Here is a 25,699-nt window from a genome sequence, read left to right as displayed (position 1 = left end):
GTTTGATTTCCCGGCAGCCCTTGCTGCTTTACAGCCTGTGATTTGCTTTTCCGGTCACGTGCGCTGCTGTCCCTGCGCAGTTCAGCTAGGTGGCTAGAATAGTAGCCACCGAGTCCAGACTCCATCTCCCGGTGGGCCCCGCGGCGGCTCAGGGCATAACGGGCGTTGTAGTCCGGTCACCCTTCTGGCTGGTCCAGCAACATCGACCGGCAGGATGTCGGAGGTGCGGCTGCCACCGCTCCGCGCCCTGGACGACTTTGTTTTGGGGTCGGCGCGTCTGGCGGCTCCGGATCCGTGCGACCCGCAGCGATGGTGCCACCGCGTTATCAACAACCTCCTCTACTACCAAACCAACTACCTTCTCTGCTTTGGCTTCAGTATCGTTCTGGCCGGGTGAGGGGGGGAGGGAAGAAGGGAGGCGCCGGTTGGCCGGGGACGTCTGCAGGGTGGGGCCGCGGGTCTTTAAGGACCGGGAGGGGGAATGCAAGGCCGAGAAGGGCGAATTCAGTAGAGATGTTAGGCCTGAGGAGCTTGGAAGGGGGCAATTGAAGGAGGGGGAATCTGGTTACAAGGAGGGCCTGCAGGGGACGGCTGGTCTGGAGGGAAGAACTGGGGAGGATGGAGAAAAGTGTGGAACTGAAAGGGAAAGTTGTCTGGAAGGTGGACCTGAAAATAAGGAGGGACTGAAAGAGGGACATGAGAGTACCTAGGGGCTGGGGAGGGTGATGTGAGTGATGGAGCCAGATTAAGGCGGACCTGGAGGACTTAAGGCAGACAGGGACAGGGACATGGTAAGGTTGAAGGGTTTGGAAGGTGGACTTGTCGAGGATATGGTCTTGGAGGACAGCCTGGCTGTGACTGGAACATGCCAGGAGCAGGTACTTGTTGGGGAACTTGGGCCCAGAGGGCGGACCGGGGGTTGGGAAGCCTGAGACCAGAAAGGGATAGAGAATCTGGAGGAGGGACTTGGGTAGGGCTGGAAGTTGAGAGTGGGACTGAAGGCCTGGAAGGGGTTCTAGCAACGATGAGGGGAGGAATCTAGAGGGGGCATTTGAAGTGGAGGAAGCCTGGAAGGGAGTCCTGTAAAGACCCAGGACCTGGGGAGAGGGAAATGTGTGGAGACAGAAGGCCTGGAAGAGGATCTGCGGAAGAAGTTTGGGAGCCGGGTGGCTGGAGAGGGGCCCTGCGTGGATAGAAGGAAAGACCAGGGACGGCCTGGGAGCCCCAGGGGTCTAGCGGGATGGGAGGGCGTGATGAGGGGGACCTCAGGAAGACGGGACTGTAGAATTGACAGGGAGGAAATGAGGGTCCACACGGGTCTTAGGAGTCGGAAGCCCTGCAGGATGGACCCGTTGGAGACAGGGCTGGTGGGAGTATTTGCCAGGCTGGAGTGTCGGGTGGCCGAGGACCATGGCTCCTGGGGCCCAAGATCGGGTAGATGGTGGTCCTGGAAGGCGGGTGGCCCTTTCCCCGCCTGCCCGGCTAGCTTAGGTCCTTTGTCCCTGCAGGTACGTGCGCCCGCTGCACACACTCCTAAGCGCACTGACAGTGGTGGTGGCCCTTGGCGTGCTGGTGTGGGCAGCTGAGACCCGCGCAGCCGTGCGCCGCTGCCGCCGCAGCCACCCCGCCGCCTGCCTGGCCGCAGTGCTTGCCGTCAGCCTCCTCGTTCTCTGGGCCGTGGGCGGCGCTGGCACTTTCCTGCTCAGCATCGCCGGGCCAGTGCTTCGTGAGTCTCTATTACCCCAAGATAGCCAGGAAAATGGCCAGCGCGTTCCTAAGGCGCCGGCTGCCCTGCCCTGGTTCCCGAGCTGAGAGGGGGCTGAGAAGCCCAGGAGATGTGGCCACGCCCCCGTTAAAAGCGGCCGCCCTGGCTTCACTCCCCCTTTCTGGGAACGCCCTTCTTACTACTGCCTTTCAGAGTCTCATTCCTGGTGTTAAGCGCCTTCCGCTGTCCACGTCCCCGTTACTGGGCTCCCTCCCTGGCCGTGCCCCATTGCAAAAGAAATTATTCGGCCACGCTTTCAGGATCAGAGGCGTCGTGACCCCTCACCACTCCACGGGGCCTGCCTGCGCAGTTCCTTTCAGTGGGCCCCGATTGGCTGCAGGCCAACCCACTGACCCCCTCCTCTCGGTACCACCCACAGTGATCCTGGTGCACGCCTCGCTGCGCCTGCGCAACCTTAAGAACAAGATTGAGAACAAGATCGAGAGCATTGGTCTCAAGCGGACACCAATGGGCCTGCTACTAGAGGCGCTGGGACAAGAGCAGGAGGCTGGATCCTAGGGGCCTGGGAACTGTACCCAGGACCTGGAGAATACCACCCCCCAGCCCCCAGCCCATACTCAGATCCCTTTCCCAGCCCTTATAATAGAAACCTAGAGACAGACCCCTGCCAAGTCAAAAACCAAGGAAATATTTGGCCACCCTACCTGCATCCTGGTCCCAAACTAGGATATCCCTCACACCTAGTCCCCATTGCCTAAAGACCCGACCTCCCCAGTACTGCACCTGGGACTCAGAGTCACCTACATCCAGCCCCAAAACTGGGGCTTGAGACCAGAGCATCCATGGCCAATCTCAAACTGTGGACCCAAAGACACTCCCTCAGCCCAGATCTGGGACCCACGGTCTCCTATGCACAGCCCCAGATCCAGAGCTTGGGGCAAGGCATTCTCAAATATTGAACCCTGGACCAAAGCTCTTCCAGACCCCTACCCCAGCTTGGAACCCAGGTCAAGGTATTGCCAAATCTTGAACCCCAAACCCAAGTGTTCCCAGCCCCCATCTGGGTAGAGTCCGTTATCCTGACTGTTGAACCCTTGGTCCCAGGTGACCCCAACCCTCACCAGTCTCACTTGCCTCTCTCCAGCTCTACTTGGGATTTTGCCCCTCATCCCGATGTTCCACAGTGTCAAGGACCAAGGGGTGGGGTGGGGTGGGGGTAGGCCCTGACTGGGAATGGGGCATATATATATATATATATATATATATATATATATATATATATATGTATGTATGTATCAGTGTTGCTGCAACAATAAATGCTGTTGCATCTCAAGCCAACCTGGGCCTCCTGGGTAAAGTTCTTGCACATTTCAGTGGACAGAGTGGCCTTCTACTTTTCGATTTTGCTAGAGACTTAGCCTCTCTGTCAAATATGTGGACTGAAGGGGTGATCTCTCAGGCCCTTCCTCAAACCTGTTACCTCTGGATTAGCATTAAAGCACAGGGAAGTTAAGGGTATAGAGTGTTGACTATCACCATTTGTATCACTAAGTGTTCTTGTTTGAGGTTAGCTAAGAATCTGAGTGCAGACAGGCAAAGAAGTTGTCCCACATCACAAAGCAAGTAAAGTCGAAACAGAAGACACTATAATGGGCTGTTTCCATGGTGTTTATATGTATATGTAATTTTTTTTTTTTTTTGTAGAGTCAAGGTCTTGTTATGTTGTCCAGGCTGGTCTCAAACTCTTGGCCTCAAGTGATCCTCCCACCTTGGCCTCCCAAAGTGCTGGGATTATAGGCATGAGCCACTGTGTTGATGGTGGGGTATTTTTTTCCTGTAAAAATGTTATCTAACTAAATGTGTGGGCCCTCAAGGTAAGGCCAACAGAGGAGAAACGCATGGGCTCGGTTTACATATTTATTATAGAAATCCCCTTCCAGTGTGGGTAGTGTCTTGGGCCCAGATCCATTGGTACAAAAAGAAAAGTTTAACACCAGGTAAGGGGGGTAGGGGAACCCCTAGCTCGAGAAAGTCACAGACAGGTATCATAGAAAACAGCTTGTGTGGATTGGTTTAAAAAGTGGTAAATGGAAGGAAAGCCAAGGAAGATGTGACGTGGCCTGTGGCCCGTGGCCAGACGTCACCTGAGGATTTTACTGGCATCTACCAGATGCCAGGTTCAACCTCCGCAGCATCCCAGGACACAACACACCCAATGACTCTGCCCTTTTCCCCTACTGTGGGACCTCCTGATTGGGGATGGTCTGGGCAGAGGCCATGGGCACAGATGGGGACAGGCTCCTTCAGGCACCTCACCCAGACTGCAATCCTTCCAAATGTGGGCAGAGAGCCCACCTCCCCCAGAACTTCCCTGGTAGGGGTGTCAGGGAGTTCTGTTCACACTGGAGTCTCCTGGCTGCCCCAAATAGGGCCCTGAGACCCTACATGGTCCATTTGGCGGGGAGTGGTTCTGAATGGAACAGGCTGGGCATGGGAACAGGAATGAACCCAACCAGGACAAGGTCACAGTTTCCCTTTTATAAAATGCCTAGTGTTGGGGGAAGACAGCAAATACCTAAATCACAACTGTAAACAGAAATGGAGGAAGGGGCTTGGAGTCCCCATTATATCATCCCCCTCTTTTAAGCTGGCTGAGGCCCCCCAGTCCCCAGCACAGTGTGAGAGGAGAAGCAGGGTGTCAGACACCTTCCTGGGCCCACAGGGGCATTGGAAGATTAGGTTGGCGCCCACCCAGGACTGAAAGCAACCACACCCCAGGGCTCAGCGAGGTCAGCTGTGTGCTCCCCAGACTGAAGTCATGCCCAGGCCAACAAGGGGCATATCAGAAGGGGTCAGACCAGTGTCCCTGGGGTCTGGGGGTCAGAACTGGAGGACTGCTCCCCCTCGAGCGTCAGGTCACTTAAACGAGCGCTCAGCTCCTGGGGGTACAGGAAGTCCGCGTAGTATCTTTAGAAGGGGTAGCAGGAATCCGGAGGACAGGGCAGGGAAGACGGAGAAGAGAGGAAAAGACAGACAAGACACAGAAAGAGAAAGGAAAAGAGGCTCGTTAAAGAGGTGGAGGCAGGCACAGGACAGCACCCTCAGGCTCCCAAGCATGGGGCATGGAGAAAAGAGGAAGAGAAAGGCAAGGGGCACAAGATGTCCCTTCCTCCTGGCACCCTGCCTTCAAGGCTCATTCTCAGCTGACATGCACTGGTTGCTAAATGATTAAAATTTTTCTAGTGCTTGGTAAAGAACCGCTGCTATCAGTGCCCAAGAGCCCCCTCCACCAGGAACCCCTGGACTAACACAGGTCATGCACAGTACAGTGACCCTGTGCCCGTGCTGCTGCTAGTTTCCTTGTGGTCCAATTCATTAGCTCTCTTGACTAGCTGCTCCCTGGCCTGGATATATCTTCGCCATCTGCCTCAAGAGACCTCTACCCATCAGTAAAAGCACCCCCCGTACCTGCCGGAGACAGGGGGAGCCGTGAAACTCCTCGAGTGTGGGAGCGGCGCCTGGCTGGGGGCCCCGTACAGCGCCTGGCCCACCTCATAGCAGCGGGTATGGAGGAAGGGTGGGTGTGGTGGGCCCATGTGGGGGGGCACAGGCCGGCGCTGGGGCCCCGCAGCGAGTCCGGAGTTCCGGATGTACCAGTCCCGCAGCCCCTCCAGGGCAAGGTTCTTGTGGCCACTGCGTTCGCCAGCCGGGGGGATACGGGTGGGTGGAGGCATCCACAGCAGAGGGTTTGGATGCACCTCCGGACCCTCGGCAGCCTCTGGGGGCAGGCCACAGGGCTTGGTGCGGGTGGCACGGGTATGGGGGTCCTTGCTGCGGAGGAGGGGGCTGCTGCCGTCAGCTGCATACACAGGTGGTGGGCCGGGGAGCATGGAGAAGAGCCCATCCCGGCGGGAAAGGGGTCCTGGGACCTCAGTTGAAGGCAGCAGCTCCCCCCAGCCTGCCCCACCGCCACCGCGGGGCAGGCCCCGGTCCAGGGAATAGTCCAAGAGGAAGTCCCCACACACAGATGGGAGCCGGGGGGCCCCTCGGGAGGCAGGGGCAGCTGAGCTAGGCCGGGCCGCCCGGGGAGGGTCTGGGGGGCCAGCTGTGCGGGAAGAGAAGGCAGGGGTTGGCTGAGGGCGCTCATACAGCACCTCACTGCTCTTGCAGACCGGGGGGCCGGCAGCAGGGGGAGCCAGAGGGGCAGGTGGGGAGCCGGCTCCCCCACCACCTGCCCGGTCCACTAGCAGGGCCTCTGAGCTGTTGCTGCGTCGGGTGCGAGCTGCGAAGAGCGAGGCCCGATCGGAGGCAGGGTCCACCCGGGGGAAGCCCATCTGGGAATCCTGGCTGCCGGACCACTGGCGAGAATGGAGGCCTTCGGGTCTGGGGCACAGAGATGGCATAATGGGAATAGGGTCAGAAAAATTAGGCAGATGGCCCGAGTCCCCTCCCTACCCCATATTTTTCTGAGCCTTCACTTTCACATCTCCAAAACGGGCCTAGGATTAGAAGTTGTGTGTATAAAGGTGTTAGGTAGTGGCACGTAAAGGGCAGCTGCGGTTCTCTCACTGAAGACTGGGGGCACAGGGGTTGGAAATGTATGGGGGGGGCTGGGGCTGTTGGTTCCAAGGGAGACATAAATGTGCGTAAGGCTGGAGAGGAACCTCAAGCAGAGGAGGGCCTGACGCCTGACCCCTATTCCCCTGCTAAGGCCCTTCTCATGGCTCCCACTGCCTCCAGGATGATGTCTTGGTCCTCACCGCACCATGTGTATGAACCACCCAAACTATCATCCCCACAGCCATCATTTACAGAATGCAAGTCCCACGAGGACAGGGACTGTGTTTTCTTAACAGCCTGGGAAAAGCAGGCACTTAGTATTTGTTTAAGAAGCAGGACAGTATAGTGGTTAAAAGCATGAAGTCTAGAGTCAAACTTGCCTGATTCAAACTCCAGGACTTCAATTCACTAACAAGTTACTTAACCTTTCTGTGCCTCAGTTTCCTCATCTATAAAATGGGAACAACAACAGTACCACCTCATAGGGATCTTGTGATGATTAAACGAGTGGATGCCATGGAAAGCACTGATTCCTAGCAGGTGGTAGGCACTCAGTACACGTTAACCAGAACTTACTATGCCTCCGTCTTTCAAAGGGAGATATTATTATGCCCATTTCACAAATGAGGAGACAAAGATTCAGAGAAAGGGAATGACTTATCCAAAATGCACAGAAAAGCCCATACTCAAACTGTGGTGCTTCTGCCCCAAATCCCTACCCCACTCTTCTCCACCAAGACAATGCCTATTCACCATTCAAAGCCCAGCCTCCCATGTCCCACACCTTTTCATAATGCCTTCCTCAGCCCTCTAGTGAGAACTACCAGTTCCCTCCTCTGATTCTGAAACCCACCCTCAGATTCCCCTTACTTGCAGAGCTGGGGGCCAGTGCCCCGAGTGAGGACAGGGGTGGCAGGCACACTTCGCCCCTCAAAACTGGAGGCACTCCTGGGCAGCGAGCGTGTGGGGCTGGACAGAGATGGGCAGGCCCAGGTGGGAGTCCAGGTTAGAGACTGTACCCACCAGTGAGCCCTCCTGCCAACCCAGGCTCAAGATCCCCTTCCGGGCTCCTGGGGAACGGAGGGAAGGGGCTCATCCTCACCTGGTGGGGCTGGCCACAGAGTTCCGCCGGCTCTTCAGATCCCCATAAAGATCTGACGGGGGTGGTTTCCATGGGGTTCGCCGCTCAGGGCTCCCCCCAGATACTGCCCGCAGCTGGTCCCAGGCCTTGGGTGGTGAGGGGCGCTCGGCCAGAGAGAAGCAGCCACGGGGCTCCTCTGGGTGAAGAGAAAGAGTAGGGCAGAATTCAGTGAGAGTGGGCTCAGTGTGGGCAGGACAGGATGGGGGCAAAGCAAAGGGTAGGGCCTGGGGAGCAGGGAGGGCACAAGGCCAGGACACAGTTCAGCAGGCTGAGGAGGACCAAGGCAAAAAGGGTAGAGAAGGGGCTGAGGAGGCAGGGCTGGGGTGAGGATGAGAAGATGGGGCTGCAGGAAATGGGGCATGACTAAGGCAGAGCTGAAGAAGTACGGGAGGTGCTGAGCATCAAAGGATGGGCTGAGGGGACACAGGAGAGGGGTGGGGGCAGGGGTGGAGGTAGGAGTCCTCACCATTGTCATGGCTGGCCCCAGACTCTGAGAGGGAGCTGCTCTCTGAGTGCAGAACTACATCCTCTGCAGGGGAGAAGGGGAGAACGGGCCTCTCACTCCCAGGCCTGGGTGCCACCCCCTTGCACCACTGGCAGCCTGCCTTCACTTGGCCCGTCTCCTGGGCGGTCTCCTCCTCACCCTGCTCCCTTCCCAAGAATCTGCCTTTACCTGAGTCCAAGACCATTACAGCTTGGTTCCTCGCTTTCCTGGTGCCTATTTGTCAGTGCCTCACACCCACTCATTCCCCCAGCCAGGTTATCACAGCTTAAGCTCTGCCGACCTCCCAGTCTTCATTGGCTGTTCACCCATCCCACCCCTACCACATCCACTAGCCAGCACGCGCTCTCCCACTCTCACTGGGGGATGCTCACCTTGGCTGAGCTGAGCGAGGCGCATGCCCAGGCAGACTCCCTGCGTGGTGATCACTGCCCCCGTGGACAGCGGCAGTGGCTGGGACGGCGGAAGCACTGGGAGGCCAAGGCGGGCCCGGACGTCCCCGAGCTGCTCCTCCAGCTCGTGCAGCCTCCGCAGTGCATCTGCCTGGACCTGGCGCCGGCGCCGGCGCTGCTCAGCGCTCAGCTCAGGGGCCAGGGCCAAGCGGCGGGCAGCTGCTGTGATCTGCTGCTGCACTGACACCTCGCGCTCTAGGGCGTCAAGAGCCAGCTCCTGTAGGGTCCACCCAAGAGGTGTGGGACAGGACCAAATGTTGGAAATGGCCAGGCACAGGGACCAGGCGGTGGCCTGGAGGTAGGCCTGCCCTCAGGAAGAGCAGGCCTAACCACCTAGGGGTGGAGCTTATTCATCCTCTGGGGCCAGGGCCCATCTGGATTAGGGGCTGGGCCTGTTCATCTTCTTGAGGGCTGAAGCCTGTCCTGACAGAGTGAGGGAATAGCATCCTCCCTCAGAGCAGGAACCCACCCCCTCAAAGCCTTCCCTTCTCATCTTAGCATCTCCCTCCCCTGGCGGCAACCCTCCCTCTCCCATGTTTCCCTCCAGGCTCCTCCCCTGTTCCTGTCTCCTCTCCCCACCATCTTGCTCCCCATGCCCATCTGCTCACCTCAGCAGGGCACAAGGAGTGGTGTACTGGGTTGGGATGTGGTGGAGGGTAGGCACGGGCTGCAGGGGGCCGTCGGCGGACCAACTGGGGCCGTTCACCAGGCTCTAGCGGGCACTCGGGGGGCAGTTGGCCAGTTAGTTCCTGTGGAGGGCGGGGGTCAGAGACTACCAAGGGTTATTTGGGAGATAGGGTAAAGCAGTGATGATCCCAGAAGCTACAGAAGTCCTACTAGAAGCCTAGCTCTGCTCCACACCCCATGCACGATATTCTCTTCCTTCTCCCAATATCTTCACCAGGCAGGTGTGCAGTGTAGACTCTCAGCCCCTCAGTGGCCCAAGCCCATGGGGCAGTGGCCATGGGAGGCAGGGAGACCTGCTTTGGAATCTAGAATATTTTAGTTTTTATACAGGCCATACAGGCTACATACTGTATATTACATAAAACTCCCTTCAGGCCCATACGGTCTGAGCCACGTTATTATTTCTGGCAAACTGTGTGGAAAGTCACACTAAGAGGGGTAAATCGAAACTACAAATCACCCCATGTCAGTTCAGGGCATGTTTTGCTGTCAAATTTTGGAGATAACTTTTGTTTTTTGAGATTTTTGGATTTCAAATTGTTTTTTTTTGTTGTTTGTTTGTTTTTTGTTTTTTTTTTTTTTTTTTTTTTTTTGAGACAGAGTCTTACTCTGTTGTCCGGGCTAGAGTGAGTGCCCTGGTGTCAGCTTAGCTCACAGCAACCTCAAACTCCTGGGCTCAAGCGATCCTCCTGACTCAGCCTCTCGAGTAGCTGGGACTACAGGCATGCGCCACCATGCCCAGCTAATTTTTTCTATATATTTTTAGTTGTCCAGCCAATTTCTTTCTATTTTTTTAGTAGAGACGGAGTCTCACTCTTGCTCAGGCTGGTCTCGAACTCTTGAGCTCAAACCATCCTCCTGCCTCGGCCTCCTAGAGTGCTAGGATTACAGGCGTGAGCCACTGCACTCGGCCTGGATTTCAAATTGTTGATAGGGGATTGTGAGCCTGTGTTACCATATTTCATTGATTCTAAGACATCTAAGCTGAGCTTTGAGGACACAGAGGGTGACAGGGAATCTATAGCCCAGACAAATGGTTCAACAATTGCTACTAAAGTCTGCCTATCTGGCGGCCCCAGCTCCTCAGCCCCCGCCTGACACCCCTAGGGCCAGGCCCTTACCGCCTCTTGGAGACACACTTTGCGAAGCTCCTGAAGTTTCAGGCTCAGGGCCTCCTGCAGGGCTCGCTGCCGGTCAAGCAGTCCCCGCAGACGCTCTGACTTCACCTGGGGGGCAGCCTCTCCAAACAGGGCAGCTGGACACAGAGGGAGCAAAGATCAGTGAAACAGCCGGGCCATCCTGGAGCAGCCACAGGGCCAGCACCAACCCTTCCCAAGTGGGCAGCTAGTGACTCAGAGCAGAGGAGGAGGCAGCAGGAGGGGGACCAGCCACCGACCTGGGGCACTGAAGGTAGGAGAGCTGATCAGCTGACCTTTGACTTCCATCCTGGTGCTGTCGAGAGGCTGTGGCTGATGGCTGGACAAGGTCTGGCAGTGACACACAGAAGCCATTAAGGAAGCACAACCTGTGACACCCCAACCCCCAGCCCTTCCCAGCTTCCCACACCCTGGCTGGGAATAAAGGGTATCCTGGGCCCCACCCACCTGCCAGACCTGCCCTCTCACAATGTGTGTGGAAGTCTGGACCCCTTTGGCCCTGGTACCTTGGTTCCCTTCCCATTGAGTGGGAGCACAGCAAGTGGGGAGCTGGGCGGACTTACAACGCCTCCTCAGAGGCCCATGTGCCACAGCCAGGAGTCTTGCCTGGGGAGAAAGAATTAATGGTAACAGATTCAACCAACTGTAATAACAGTGGGAACTTATAAGCACTTGGGTGCCCAGAACAGTTACCTACTATGCCACATTTAATCTTCACAACCAGCCAGGAGTATTGTTACTCCCATTTTAGAGATGAGGAGAGGAAAGCACAGAGTAACTTGCCCACAGCCAAGGACACTGCCCAGGCCGACCCCTCCGGTCCTGCACTCACTGGCTAGAGCTGCCCCAACTCCACCAACTTCCTCCTAAGCTCCCCAGTCCCTCAGGCCTCAGGGCCCTTGCCCAGGCTTGAGCTGCTCTTTGAGGGGCTTTCTTCAACCTCTCACCACCCTAGCCCATGCTTCTCACTTATCATCCTGGGGCTCAAATGTCACTTCCAGAGGTGAGCTCCTGTCCTCTCACAATTGCCATCCAACAAGAGATTGTGCCTCACCCGTACATCCATGTGGACAGGAAATGTTATCTGCCCGTTTTCGTCAGTATCACGAGCACCTTGAACACTGCCACAAACACAAGTGCTCAATGAATGTCGGCTGGCTGAATGAATAAATGACTGAGTAAACGAATGACAAGGTGGCAGAGCCAGCATTCAAGCCCAGATTGTCCCAACTCCATCCTGCAGTCCTGGCGCAACAAGGAGAGTGTTCGCTTGACCCCAGGGTCCCTCTAGCCCCTCTCCCCACCCCAGCCTGTCTGGAGACTAACATACAGAAGTCACTCTGCCAGGATTTGTGAGAAGCAAAGTCCATAACTGCAGATAACAAACCACCTGCCTCCTGCCTCCTTCTCTGCCCCTAGACGGCCTGGCTGCCCATGGAGCCTGCCTTGGCTGGCCTCCAGCCCTGCCCTTGTCCCCTCCTCTGGAGTTTGCTCCCTCCCTCCCACATCCTGCTCAGTCCCCAGCTGGGCAGCCTGGTGACATCATCTCCCACCACCTGGCCTAACCTCAGTGGCAGGTGACTGGAAAGGCCCCATGGGGCTACAATGTTCCCATCCCTGAAATCCAGTTTGTCATGATGTGGTAGCCTGGTGTAAGGAAGAGCCAGACAACCAGGGAGGCATGGGATCAAGCCCCTTCCCCACCTACATATTGTGGGGTGCAGCTGAGCTGCCTATAAGGTGCCACCAGTTTTTCTGCATTCCTTCTACCTGCCTTACAAGGACTGTACCCCTCCCTTGAAGCAATGGTGCCCTATCCCCACCATCAGGGGTGGGAGTCAGTCCCTAAAGCCTTTGACAAATCCAGGCCCCAGCGTGTTCTTTGCAGACGCACTCACAAGCCCACCCACCTAAGGTCCGATGTTTCCCAGCATGGCAGGGTTTCCTCGATGTCCCAGTGCAGCTTCCTCTGCCCCTTGGCTTCTAAGGCTCCTACTTTCCCAGCCACCATTTGGGTTTGGGGAACTCTTGCAGGGCTCCCTGGAAACTTCCTCCACATCAATAAGAACCCAAATCCTCCCCTGACGGGCCTATTTGCCAGGATTGGTCCTACATCCCATACTGGGCTACCTCAATCCTTCCTTCTCTGGGAGCTCAGGGTATCATAGAAGTCAACACAGGGTCCAGACAGGAACCCCGACTCCTTCCTGTCAGCTTGACCTCGGGAACATAGCTAGGGCATGACTCATGGGGTTACTGGGCAGGCTAGACACAGGGTCAACGCCCCACACCCCCACACCCAGTTCCCAAACCTCTGCCTCTGCTCACCTGCCCTCTACACACTTGCCTTGGGACCCAGGGCTGCCCCGTCCCCAACCCTGCTGGTGAGAAGGGGATCCCAGCAACCGCCTCCTCAATACATACCCACCCAGTCCCACGTCTCCCCACGGTGACCTCATGGCCCTGTTCTGTCCCCAGGACTGGCTGTGGCAGGAGAGCCACAGAGGGCACCCCTATACCCAGAGGCAAGCCCAGCAGGTTTTTCAGGTCTGCCCTTCTGACACCACAGCTGAGAAAGAAATTCCTGGCTGTAATGACTGTTTACAACCAAGATACCTCACCTGGGTGGCACCCCAACACTGTTAGAGGGGGGCCCCATTTCCACATCCCACCATTACTGGAACAAATACAAACTCTCAATGTCTGGACTGTCCCCTCCTCCCCTGGAACCCCCCTGCCCCACTTACACTCTAGTGAACAAATGAGGGGTAGGCAGGCAGGTGCCTGGGCAATGATTTCTCAACAGTCCAGTCTGGCCTTCCCTGGGGGTCTGGGCCCTGGGCTGTGGAAGGGCAGAGACTACTCTTGCAGGGGGGAACCAGAGGAGAGGAAGTTGGAGGGTGGAGTAGGGAAGGGGGGGACTCATGCTTCTCTTTCCCCCATCCCTCCTGTCCATTTCCGGCTAGGAATCAGCTTTGTGCCAATAAAGGAAATTGGACATTTTGGGCTTTGCCCCTCTACTCAGGCCCTCCTTCCTTGCTGTACCCTCCCTGCCCTGCCCCACATCGCTGACGTACCTCTACCACAGATCTGGCTCTCTCCCAAAGAGAACTTCAGTACACTCCACCCCAGCCCCCCAGTGCCCTCCTCCCCTCATGCCCCTGGGCCCACTGCTCCCAGCCACTCACCAATACCAGGCAGTGCTGGGGGCAGCCTCAGGTACCTCAGAAAAATAGTTGTCTCAACCAGGCCCTGGCTCCGGCTGGTAGTGGCAGTGAGCAGCAGTGGCAGATGCCTTGGCCACATCCCACTAGGTAATGGCCCAACCTACCTGGCCAGGAACTGGGCGGCCCACACCTTTTAACCCTTGCTTGCCTGCCACCAGGGCTAGGCACCCCCCCCCCCCGGGGACAGTCTCGGGGCCAGGTGCCCTCAGGGTGCCCAGGTGCCCTCAGGGTGCCCAGCATGGCCAAGAAGAGAGCCTGGAACTCCCTCCTCACCCCACAGACTTAGCAGAGAACTGGGGAAGAAGGGCTAAGAGTTGTGGGAGTAGCAGCTGCCTCTTCTGCTGCCCAAATTTCCAGGGGGTTAGACCCTGCCCACCCAAGGGCATCACCCTAGAGCTGAGGGGAGGGAGATCTGGGGAGCCGTGAAGCATGCAGGAGGCAGAGGGTGTAAATCCGGTTTGTGTCTCTTGGCAGGGTATCCCATTCCTGAGCACCCTACCCTTTCCTCTTGGGGCAAGGCTCAGGTGGGAGAAGGTCTTAGGGCAATTCCCACCCTCACTGGAGGTAATAGTTTCCCAAGTTGGGAACAGAGGAAGTTGACCTTTCCAAACAGAGGCCAGGTCTCAAGACCCCACCACCTTCTGCAGCTCCAGAAGAAATAATCCCAGTAAACCAACCATAAGTTATGCCCTACAAAACACTCATGTGTTTTAACCCCTCTTGGTCCCCACAAACCTGGGAGGATGGCACATACTCAGCCTCCTCATAGCCATTTTACAGATGTGGAAACTGAGGCTTGGAGAGGTGAAGAGGCCTGATTCAGATCACAGTGGCATAAGAGCAGGTGGAATCGGAACTCGGGGGGCTGGGTCCTGAGTTGGAGGCTGACAGAGGCTACTCCTGCAAGGGAGGAGGAGGAAGGAAGGGGGCTCATGCTTCTTCACATCCATGCTGGGCCTCCCCCATTCCCCTTCTTGGGCATTCCAGGCCAGGAGTCAGGCTTCATGCCAGACAAGGAAATTGAGGGCTCTGAGTCCCTACAGCGTAGTGTTTCCCCCCACAACACCACCTGGGCTCTGGGCCCATGCCGGCACACAGCACACATCCTGTGCTCCATTTGGGACCATCTGCTCTGTGACCTCAGGGCCCAAGCCCCACCCAGGCCCCTGCTACAGCCCACACCATGACGTGAAAGAGCAGAGTGATAAGGAAAGCTCTCCCCGCACTTGGCAGGTGGGCCAAGCCTAGAGAGAAGCTCCCTCTGTATCACAATGCCCCAAACGCATGCTAGCAAGGCTTCCCGCCATCCCTGCCCACCTCTCTTCCTGGGTGTGAGATTTCCAGCAAGGGACACAAAGGCTTCTTTCATCGCCCTCCCTGCTTCCCCTCCTTTGCTGCCCGGGGCTGGCGGAGGTGGCAGCAGCAAGGTGGGCAGCTGGGTGTTGGTGGGAGTGTCCTCTCAGCCATGGCCTCTCCCACCTCTTGAGGGCCACCGAGGATGTTGGGGAAAGGGATATTTATAAAATCAAAGCCAAGAGGGACAAGAGAATCTGGCTGGCAATGTGGATTGAGTCTCAAAGTTTAGGTTTTCTCATCTGTAAAATGGGTAAAAGGTGGTTACAGAGACAATGGAGGCCAAAGTAACTTTGGAAAGCTTTTCAAATTGTAAGGAAACTGGCTAGGCGCCGTGGCTCATGCCTGTAATCCTAGCACTTGGGGGCCAAGACAGGAGGATCACTTGAGGTCAGGAGTTTGAGACCAGCCTAGGCAACATAGTGAGAACTCGTCTCTACAAAAAAATAGAAAAATTAGCCAGGTGTGGTGGCTCATGCCTGTCGTTCCAGCTACTCTGGAGGCTGAGGCAGGAATCTGAGGTTGAGGTTGCAGTGAGCTATGATAATGCCACTGTACTCTAGCCCGAGCAACAGAGAGAGACCCCGTCTCAAAAAAAAAAAAAAAAAAAACCCAAAAAGTGCAAGGAAACTCATAGCATGTCATTAATGGCTATTAATAACAACAATAATAAACTCACACAGAGGTGGGCTGGTATGCGGGTCAGTGGGGGAGACCAGATAACTCGACCTCCTGGGCCAGGCAGATAAGCCGGGCAGAGTCACCCACACACATCATTGCCCTGGTTCCCAAATTTTAACAGCCAATCTCTAAGACAACCCAATGTCTAAGCCCTACCCTAGCTGAGTCCTGAGCCTCACATGGCCCTGCATGCCTAGTAAATCCCTGAGTCTGGAATTCAACCCAGGTCTGCCACTTACTGGCTATGTGACTGCTTGGACAAGTCACTTAACCTCTCTGTGCCTCAATGTCCTCATCTATAAAATGTGGATGATGATAACAGTATGTATCTCATAGCGTTGTTGTGAGCATTAAATGAGTTAATACATTTATTTATTTATTTATTTATTTATTTTTGAGACAGAGTCTCACCCTGTTGCCCGGGCTAGAGTGCCATGGCGTCAGCCTAGCTCACAGCAACCTCAAACTCCTGGGCTCAAGCGATCCTCCTGCCTCAGCCTCCTGAGTAGCTGGAACTACAGGTATGCACCACCACGCCCCGCTAATTTTTTCTGTTTTTAGTAGAGATGGGGTCTCGCTCTTGCTCAGGCTGGTCTCCAACTCCTGACCTCAACCGATCCTCCTGCCTCGGCCTCCCAGAGTGCTAGGATTACAGGCGTGAACCACCGCCGACCCAGTTAATACATTTAAAGCTTGCATGGGACAGGCCCTCAGTAAGTGTTCAAAATGTGCTGGCTGTCATAATCACAAGTATCCTTCCCCATATGAACTGACGAATCAAATAGATACATTTTTTTTTTGGAGACAGAGCTGGTCTCCCTCAGCCTCACTTGACAAATTTGAAACAGAGCTATTTTCCCTCTGATAACTTGTCTGAACTCTCACCATCCAAAATCAGAAACTAAATGTATTCAGATACATTTTTGAAACAGAGCTGGTATCTATCCCTCAGTCTCCAAACCCTACTTGTTATCCAGACATGGGACCCTCCCTACTTCACAAACATGACATATTTGAAACAGAACTATTTTCCCTAGTTATCCGACCTCTTTCCTACTCAAAATAAAAATGCAGGAACCAAATACGTTCAGATAAATTGTCTGAACTCTCCCTATCCAAATGCAGGAACTGAATGGATTTAGATAAATTTTTGAGATAGAACAGGTATCACTCACTCTTGAGCTTTCCTTATTCACCAGGCAAAATGCAAAAACCAAGTATATTTACACAACAGGGTACTCTCACTATCCCAACTCTTGCCCCTGGAGTTCAGGAAAGTTAATGGATTTAGATATGTTTTTGAGTTAGAGTCATTGTTCCTCATTATCTGAACTTTCCCTACTTGTTAAGTAAGATGAGAAAACAAACTACCTTCAGATAACTTGGTATGTTTCACTCTCTAAACTTCCAGAATTCTCCCTCTCAGAACCCAGGTACCAAATAGATTGAGACAGTGAGGAATGCTTGTGTTGTTATTAGTAAGTTTGGATAAATGCTTGGAATAAATAAGATGGATCTGGTATCTCCTTATTCAAACTCACTATGTTCTATAAAAAATGCAGGAACAAAACATAATTAAATAACACATTTCCCCCTCACTATCCAAATTCTCCCCATTCATCCTCAGAATCAATGAGATTCAGACAAGGGAACCCTGCATTATTATTGTTCTTATTGCTATTATTACTAGATGAGCCTGATTCTAACATCCAGTGACCACCTGCCCCCTACCCCAGACCAGTCCCCAGAGGTGGGGTGGACTTAGTGACAGGATTTTTATTGCTTACTTTGGAAAGAAAGGGGGATAAAACCCTGCCCCCATCCCTTCTCTATCAAGTCCTGAAGCCTCTGGCCTAGCATGGACTTTCATTCAGACCAGGAAAGAAGGGATCATGGGTGGGCGCAGTGGCTCATGCCTGTAATCCTAGCACTCTGGGAGGCCGAGGCAGGAGGATTGCTTGAGGTCAGGAGTTGGAGACCAGCCTGAGCAAGAGCAAGACCCCATTTCTACTAAAAATAGAAAAACTAGCCGGGCATGATGGCATGCACCTGTAGTCTCAGCTACTCAGGAGGCTGAGGTAGGAGGATCACTTCAGCCCAGGAGTTTGAGGTTGCAGTGAGCTACAACGATGCCACTGCACTCAACCAGGGACAACAGAACAAGCGAGACTCTGTCTCAAAAAAAAAAAAAGGGATCATACACCCAGGATCAAGACCAGGAGATGGGGTTAACATGACCTAGAAGATTCATACATACCCCTGGGTCCCCAATCCCTTCATAGCAAGGTTGGAAACATGACCCAGACCTCCCAGACTCCCAGAAAGTCACTGAATAATTTAGGTTATTCTTTCACACTTGGGGAGGGCAGGGGCATAGGAACAGTTCCATGCCCTCCTGGGGCAGGAAGAGAAATGCAAGCTCTATGTGAGATCATTAGGGTGGGGGTGGGGGAAATCACATACAAAAACCCCATCAGCCACACAGGGCATGCAAGGCTGCTTGCTCTTGCTAAGAGAAGCATATGGGATGTATTTCAGCGGCCCTCGGAACAGCAGAACCTTCAAGTTCAGGGGCAGGGTATAATGCGACCCCTGTCCTGGGCTCAGAAAGGATGGGAAGTGGGTGTTAGGGAGGAGGAAGATCTGAACACAGTGGAGGGGCATGGAAAGGGGTAGAACAGGGATCTGGGGTTAGGAAAGGAAGAAGTGACAGGACAGGAAGGCATGTAGGGAACAAGACAGAACCAGAGTCATTGTAGGATGGAGGTCAAGAGGCAGAACGGGGAATGAGCCAGGACACTGGCCAGGAGATGGGATGAAATGAGGTTCAGGACAGGGGTCAGAGAAAAAGTACAAGAAAGAAACAAAACAGAAGGGCAGAGGTCAGGGTCAATATAGGACTGAAGCCAGGAGACATGACGGACACAGGCCAAACCAGTGGTCAAGGGAGGGGATAGGGAAAAGGACAGGTTCAGGATGGAGGTCAGGAACAGGAAAAGACCAGGATAGAATGAGGATGGTGACGGGGCAAGAGGGAAAATCAGGACGGGGTTGGGGGCAGGGACAGGGCAAGAGATAGGAGAGGATGTTTAAAGGTGGTGAGCCAGGATGGAGATCAGGAGTCAGGAGAGGGACCAGAGGATAGACAGTACAGGGTGGGGAGAAAGTACAGAAGTCAGAGGTCAGGAATCAGGACAGAACTGGATCACACTGGGGTAGGGGGACAGGACATGACTGCAAGAGATTCAGAGATTAGACAGGAATTTAAGGAACAGACAGGTCAGGTGCCAGGACAGAAACTGGGGTCTATGTTGGGCATTAGGACAGGGCAGGATGCTTCAGAGATAGGACAGAGTCAGGCCAGGATCTGGGGTCAGGCCAAGGATCCTGAGGACAGAACTGGATGGGGGTTTGGGGTCAGGACTGGGTTTAGGGGGACAAAACAGGGATTAAGGATCACACCAGGCCAGAATATGATTAGGTCAGGGGTCAGACCGAAAGTCCTGAGGCCAAGGCTGGCAGGAGTTCGAGGTTTAAAAAAGATGTAGTCAGGTCAGGCAGGGGTCAGGGGTTAGGCCACCGGGTTAGAGATCGTGGGTGCGCGCACAGGTACGGCTTCCTTGACGTTTCCCGGCCCTCACCCCGCCCTGTCCCCTCCCTTCCTCCCCAGACAGGGGTTGTTACTCACCGACGGGCTGGTGTCTCGCCACACCACGGCGTAGGCGGGGTCGGCGTAGACCTGCAGGGGTAGTGGGCGCGCCCCTCCCTCGCTGCGCCCTGCTCGTCCCCGGGCGGGAGCCTACTCCGCTTCCGCGCCCTGCCCGTGGGCCGCGTTTGGCTGTGCGACCGTTAGCCGTGGGGGCCAGACGAGGGGCACGGGGAGGGTGGGAGAGGAACGCAGGTCGCACCGCGGGTGATGGACCTCCGCCCCTCACCTTTAACTCGTGTCCCCCTGCTCCCGGCGGCACTGTCACCTCCGCGGCTGAGCGGAGCCTGAGGAGGGTGGGGGGACGGGGGGGCGGGGCGCGAGACCACAGCAGCGGCGGAGGCGAAGTGCGCAGGCGCCAGTTTGGGTCTTCGATTTTCCTGCCCTGGGAGCGCCAGGAGCGAACTAGCTGGGAGCGCGTGCGCACATGCTTTCTTGAGGGCGGTGGTGCCCTGCTCCGCTGAGGCCACGCCCCCTCAGTGAACAGATTGGTGCCCCTCACCCCAAATCACCCTCTACGGACTCCCAGGCAGTACCCCCAACTGCTCTCTGTACACCGTCAGCACACCTCTGAATTCTCCCAAGTAGCCTCTGTGTTATCCCTCAAATGCACCCCAAACCACCCTCCCTCATCCCCGAAAGTATATCCCCAAATGACTGTCCATTGCTCCTAAGCAGCACCTCCAATCCACCTTCCATGGATACACAAGCTACACCAATAAACCACTATTGACCTCCAAGCTGTGCTCACATCACACTATATTGACCCCAAGCTATACCCCTAAATTACCCTCTGTGGGCATCAAAATTGCACCCAAAAAGATTATCCATAGACCCCTCACAATGCACCCCAAACCACTCTCCATCAGATCCCCAAATCACTCTGCATTTACCTCTGAATTTCAACTTCCAAACCACCTTCCATCATCCCCCAAATTGTAACCCCCAACTACCGTCTGTTGGGCCAGTTGTAGTGACTCATGCCTTTAATCCTAGCACTCTGGGAGGCCAAGGCAGGAGGATCGCTTGAGCCCAGGAGTTTGAGGTTGCAATGAGCTATGATGACGCCACTGCACTCAACCAGGGACAACAGAGCGAAACTCTGTCTCAAAACAACAACAAAAAAAAAAACAAAAAAAAAACAAGACACAACTATTGTCTGTTGATCCCAAGCAGTACCTCCAATCCACCCTCCATGGACACCTAAGCTCTGTACCAATAAACTAGCTTCCATTACCCCCAAGTTGTTCCCCCAAACCATCTGCAATTAGCCTGAAACCATTAACCTCCAAACAGCACTTCCAAATCACCCTCTATCTACCTCCAATATTCACCCCAAACACCCTCCATTAACCCCAAACCACTCTCCATGTACCCTTTAGACCACACTCTATTGATCCCAAAATGGCTCTCCAAGAGCCCCCAACACCACCCTAAACATTTCCAACTATCCTCAATGTGGGCCTCAACTGCACCTCAAATAAATTCCAATGGTCACCCTCTACCTCCAAACCATGTTCCATGGACCCCTCCAACCAAACCACCTTCCACTGACCTCCCCTCCTGTCCCCACAAAACTACTTTCCAACAGCCCCTATCACTATCCCATATATCCCAACTACGCTTTCTGTGATCTTCCAACTGCACTTCAAACCACCTTCCAACACCCTCTATATCTCCAAACTACACTCCACTGACCCAAACTGCACTCCAAACCACTCTCCAACAGTCCTCAACTGTACTTCCAAATAACTACCAACCATCTTGCTGTAGTTACCCAATCGAGCCCCCAAATCCATACTCCAGTGGCCCAAAATGTGTCCTCCAAACTCTCCATTGACTCTTAACTGCACCCAAATCATAATTCAGTGACCCAAACTACTAAGCACTCTCCAATGACTGTCTCTTAAAACAACTTAATTGAGATATAATTTATGTACCATAAAAGTCACCCATATTTAAGTGTGCAATTCAATTGCACACTTAAATAAATTTACCAAAGTGTGCAACAATCACCATAACCCAGTTTTAGAGCATTTTCATCACCCCAATAAGATCCCTCATGCATGAATACAGTACATCCCCATTCTGATTCCCAGCCCTAGGCAACCATTAATCTACTTTCTGTCTCTATAGATTTGCCTTTCCTGAACATTTCACATAAATGCAGCATGTGGATTTTTTTGTGTCTGGCTTCTTTCACTTAGCATGTTTGTGAGGTTCATCCCTGCTGTAGCATGTAGCAGTAGTTTGTTTCATTTACTGCTGAATAGTAGTCTAGCCAATGATCTTTATTTATTTACCTATTTTTTGAGACAGAGTCTCGCTCTGTTGCCTGGGCTAGAGTGCCAGAGCATCAGCCTAACTCACAGCAACCTCAAACTCCTGGGCTCAAGCAATCCTCCTGTCTCAGCCTCCTGAGTAGCTGGGACTACAGGCACTCACTCGCCACCACGCTTGAATAATTTTTTTTTCTATTTTTAGTTGCCCATCTAATTTTTTCTATTTTTAGTAGAGACGGGGTCTCACTTTTGCTCAGGCTGGTCTCAAATTCCTGCGGTCAAGCGATCCTCCTGCCTCAGCCTCCCAGAGTGCTAGGATTACAGGTGTGAGCCACTGCACCTGGCCTAGCCAATGATCTTTAACTGCTCCCCAAATTTCTCACTAATAGCTCCCCAACTACAACTCACAACACCCCTCTGACGTCCAGACTTCAAAACAGGCCCCCAAACTGCACCGCAGACCATACCCACCAGCCTTCAACTGTACCCCCAAACCACTCTATTAATCCTCAAAGAGCATCACTAAACTACCATCCTAGAGCCTCACCTTCACCCTCAAATCACCTTCCAACAGCCCCCATTACACCCTCAAACTGCCCTTTATTGACTCCCAAGAATATCCACAAAGTGACCTTTCAATGAATCCCAACCCTAACTCCAACTACTCTCCAACAATTGTAAACCTCACCCCTAAAATTTCCCTTCCAACAGCCCTCAAGCCTGCCTCTAAGTACCCACTATCTTCCCTTGGTCCCACAACTGCAGCCCCAACTATAACCCAAAAGTACTCTTCAAATGACCACACAGCCCAACCTTGTCTTGTCTTCTCTTTTTTTTTTTTTTTTTTTGAGACAGAGTCTCACTCTGTTGCCCGGCTAGAGTGCCATGGCATCTGCCTAGCTCACAGCAACCTCAAACTCCTGGGCTCAAGCAATCCTCCTGCCTCAGCCTCCCAAGTAGCTGGGACTACAGGCATGCACCACCATGCCTGGCTAATTTTTCCTATATATATTTTTAGTTGTCCAGATAATTTCTTTCTATTTTTAGTAGAGACAGGGTCTTGCTCTTGCTCAGGCTAGTCTCGAACTCCTGAGCTCAAACAATCCACCTGTCTCAGCCTCCCAGAGTGCTAGGATTACAGGCGTGAGCCACCGCGCCCGGCCTCTTGTCTTAAATTATGTGCAACTACCCCCACAAAACATCTTCTAATTTTTTACAACCATACCATACAAACCACCCTCCAAGAACTCCCAACTATATCCTAAACTGTCCTCTAATAGCTCCCAATGCTACTTGTAAACATCCCCCGTTTACCTTCCCACAGTCTTCCAACTAAACTTACCAACCCTGCCTCAATATTCCCTTTCATGGCTCCAATTGCACCCAAATGCTTTCCAATGGCCACTAATTATACCCACAAACTGTCCTCAGTAGCCCTCAAGCATACCCCTAAATCCCTCCAGTGCCTCCCAACTCTACCCCAAACCATCTGTATTAGTGTTTTGTGGTTGCTGCAACTAATTGTCACAAACTTGGTAGCTTAAAATAACATAAATTTATTCTTTCACAGTTCTGGGGCCCAGAAGTCCAAAATCAAGGTGTAGGCAGAGCCATATTCCCTCTGGAGGCTCTAGGGGACAATCTGTTGTCTCTTCCACCTTCTGGTGGCTGCTAGCATTCCTTGGCTTGTGACCACATCACTACAATCTCTGCCTCTGTCGTCTCATTGCCTCCTCCTTTTCTGTCAGTCAAATCTGCTTCTGCCTACCTCGTGTAAGAACATTTATGATTACAATTAGGGTCTACCTGGATAATCCAGAATAATCTCCCCAGCTCAAAATCCTTACTTAATCAGATCTGCAAAGTCCTTTTATTTTGCCATGTAAAGTAACATTCCAAGATTCTAGGGATTATTAGGACATGAATATCTTTTGGAGGGAGTGTTATTATTCAGCCTACCACACTATCTTATGAGTGTTAACAGCTCTTCTCCCTAAACTACGTACAGAATACCCAACTCTGTCCCTAAACACTATCTTCTGATAGTCCCTCCAACTACACCCCAAATTATCTTCCAACCTCCCCACTGTATTCCCAGTGCACCCCCATCTGCACTCGTAAACTGTCCTCTCAAAGCCCCATTCCTCCTGAAGGCCATCACGTGATCCTTCCATTGCATGTAAACTGTCCTGTTATAGACCCCAAACTCACCCCAAGCCACCCTCAGTCACCACTCATGTCTACTCTTAAACACCACCAACTTCACCATCCAACTGCCTTCCCTCCTCCCTCTACATGTTCCCTTCACCTCATCCCACAGTTGCCTCACAATGAAACTCCAGCTGCATCAGAGGAGGAAGAGTATTAAGCACAAAAGATTAAGAGAGAACAACAAAAAAAGATAGGGGATGGGCATATTGTGCAAGGTATGTGATGGGAAAGCACTTGTCATGGAGACATTTAAAATGTGTGTATGAAGCTGGTGTTTATAGGATTGGGATGTGGGACAGGATACTTAATCTGGATCTAATGCTGTAAATACTTGTTCCCAGTCTGTTGCAAGTCTTTCAGCTTTGTTTGTAGCATCTTTCATCAAGCTGTATGTGCGTTTATATTTTGATGTGGAATGAGAGACCTATGGAGAGACTGTGGAGCACAGTGATGAAGAGTGCCTGGGTTCAAATCCCAAGTTTTATGAGCTGGTGTGACCTAGGGCAAGTGACATAACTTTGCTGTACTTGGTTTCCTGATATAGATTGGAATAATAAATAGAACCCTCCTCAGAGGTCTGTTGTGAGGAATAAAATGAATTAAATCAGATAAAGTGTCAAAAATGACCAATAAATGTTGGTTATTGTGCCTTTATAACTCCTGCTTTTTGTATCTTGCTGCTTTTCTGCCTAAAGCCTTAAACATATTCTCCAAAAATTTTTTCTAATATTTTATAGTTATATAGTTTTATATAGTTTTGCTTTTTATATTTAGGTCTTTAACCAATCTGGGATTAATTTTATGAATTGTGTAAATTAAGAATCTAATCCCTTCCCCCAAAAGATAGTCATTTCTCCCCAAATCATTTTAGCGAATGTCCATCTCTCTGTGATTTGAATATTTTTATCATTTACTAATTTCCATAAATACTTGGGTCAACTTTGGGATTCTGTTTCTGTACCATTGATCTAGTTTTCTATTCCTACTCCCACACCACAACGTTTTAATTACTAGAGCTTTGTAATATATTTTGAATCTGGTGAGACCATGCCCTCCTCTTTCTTCTTTTGTAAAATTCGCCATTCTTACATGTTTAAGGCACCATAGGAATTTCACCATCAGGACTACAAGTTCCATTTTGGAATCTTGATTGGTAATGTATTGGTTTTTCTTTTCGAGATTAATTTGATTAATTTGGGGAAGAATTTTCAACTTTATTATGTAGAGGGTCTCCCCTTCTACGAAGTGGTTGTGAGTGCGTGTGGATGTGCGTGTTTGCCAAACTGACAGACCCAGGACATAAGGATGCCAATACAGGAAGGTGCAAGGCAAATGGGAGCCTGGTGAAGGTCCTGGAGGTCCGACTTAGGGCGGGGTCTTGGAATATTGGGAAGGAAGCTAACGTTGTGGGTCTGGGTGTTTTGTGAGCTATGTGCACCTGAAGGTGAGGGTAAGACCCTCCCCTATGTGCAAGCTGGCTTACATGTAATCTGGCACACAGAAGCGCTCAGTAAATGTCAAATAAGTGAACAAATGAGTGACTCAATTAATTTTTGGAGAGCTTATTGTATGCCAAACAACCTGCTAGCACTTTTCATAAATTATCTCTAATCCTCATAACAGTCCTGCCAGATAGGTATTATGACTCCAATTTGACAGGCCAGGAAAGCTGAGCCTTGGATAGGGGAGGTCCCCTGCCAAATTCAAACCCTTGTCTTATGATTCCAGGAGTCGTCATTCACCAAAGGGACAAGATCTAATTTCCATCCATCCACCCATTCATCTACCTGCCAAGGATTTGTTAAGCACTTATTGCATAGCACAACGACATAGTACAACAACCGCTCTAGATGGCATAGAAAAGGTGGAGCACTCCGGGGAAGACCAGCTGGGCGACTGGACTGCGGATATCGAAAGAGTGGGGTTTCTGGCCCGCACCTCCAGGGAATGTGGCTGCCTCTGCCTCACAGTTATGGCTTCGGCTGAGGGGGCACGGCTAGATCGAGGTTGGAGC

The 25,699-nt window shown here is 52.7% G+C and overlaps 2 protein-coding genes across 12 annotated transcripts; one reads left to right on the top strand and one right to left on the bottom strand.

Moving 5' to 3' along the window:
- Nucleotides 1-71: 71 nt before the first annotated feature.
- On the top strand, nucleotides 72-2,955 carry PRAF2 (PRA1 domain family member 2). The gene is made up of 3 exons (XM_045538395.1): nucleotides 72-393; nucleotides 1,509-1,726; nucleotides 2,145-2,955. Exons 1-3 carry the CDS (start codon nucleotides 215-217, stop codon nucleotides 2,282-2,284), a joined length of 537 nt encoding a protein of 178 aa, XP_045394351.1. The 5' UTR covers nucleotides 72-214; the 3' UTR covers nucleotides 2,285-2,955.
- A 677-nt stretch (nucleotides 2,956-3,632) lies between these two features.
- Nucleotides 3,633-19,597, bottom strand: CCDC120 (coiled-coil domain containing 120). 11 transcript variants are annotated; one of them, XM_045538382.1, is made up of 11 exons: nucleotides 19,175-19,597; nucleotides 14,188-14,352; nucleotides 10,732-10,831; nucleotides 10,465-10,555; nucleotides 10,190-10,323; nucleotides 8,990-9,130; nucleotides 8,304-8,598; nucleotides 7,894-7,956; nucleotides 7,389-7,563; nucleotides 7,157-7,255; nucleotides 3,633-6,109 (listed from the first exon to the last, which is right to left on the bottom strand). In XM_045538382.1, the coding sequence occupies exons 4-11, from the start codon at nucleotides 10,511-10,513 to the stop codon at nucleotides 5,173-5,175; spliced, it is 1,893 nt and encodes a 630-aa protein (XP_045394338.1). In that variant the 5' UTR covers nucleotides 10,514-10,555; nucleotides 10,732-10,831; nucleotides 14,188-14,352; nucleotides 19,175-19,597; the 3' UTR covers nucleotides 3,633-5,172. The 11 variants fall into 11 exon arrangements, with proteins under 11 accessions (XP_045394338.1, XP_045394339.1, XP_045394344.1 ...); XM_045538383.1 differs by lacking the exon at nucleotides 14,188-14,352; XM_045538388.1 differs by lacking the exon at nucleotides 14,188-14,352 and having other exon boundaries at nucleotides 10,673-10,831; nucleotides 19,175-19,247.
- Between the last annotated feature and the right edge of the window lie 6,102 nt (nucleotides 19,598-25,699).

The sequence above is a fragment of the Lemur catta genome, chromosome X, assembly GCF_020740605.2.
Source record: "Lemur catta isolate mLemCat1 chromosome X, mLemCat1.pri, whole genome shotgun sequence".
Taxonomy (NCBI): domain Eukaryota; kingdom Metazoa; phylum Chordata; class Mammalia; order Primates; family Lemuridae; genus Lemur; species Lemur catta.
The sequence above is the reverse complement of the archived record's forward strand: the minus strand, read 5'-3'. Positions and strand labels throughout refer to the sequence as shown.

Coding starts and splice junctions, on each gene's coding strand:
- PRAF2 (XM_045538395.1), top strand. CDS start 215: ATGTCGGAGGTGCGGCTGCCACCGCTCCGCGCCCTGGACGACTTTGTT. Junction 394..1,508: donor TTCAGTATCGTTCTGGCCGG/GTGAGGGGGGGA, acceptor TTGTCCCTGCAG/GTACGTGCGCCCGCTGCACA. Junction 1,727..2,144: donor CATCGCCGGGCCAGTGCTTC/GTGAGTCTCTAT, acceptor TACCACCCACAG/TGATCCTGGTGCACGCCTCG.
- CCDC120 (XM_045538377.1), bottom strand. CDS start 10,579: ATGGCTTCTGTGTGTCACTGCCAGACCTTGTCCAGCCATCAGCCACAG. Junction 10,324..10,500: donor CACCAGGATGGAAGTCAAAG/GTCAGCTGATCA, acceptor CTCTGTGTCCAG/CTGCCCTGTTTGGAGAGGCT. Junction 7,256..7,388: donor TCTGTGGCCAGCCCCACCAG/GTGAGGATGAGC, acceptor ATCTCTGTCCAG/CCCCACACGCTCGCTGCCCA.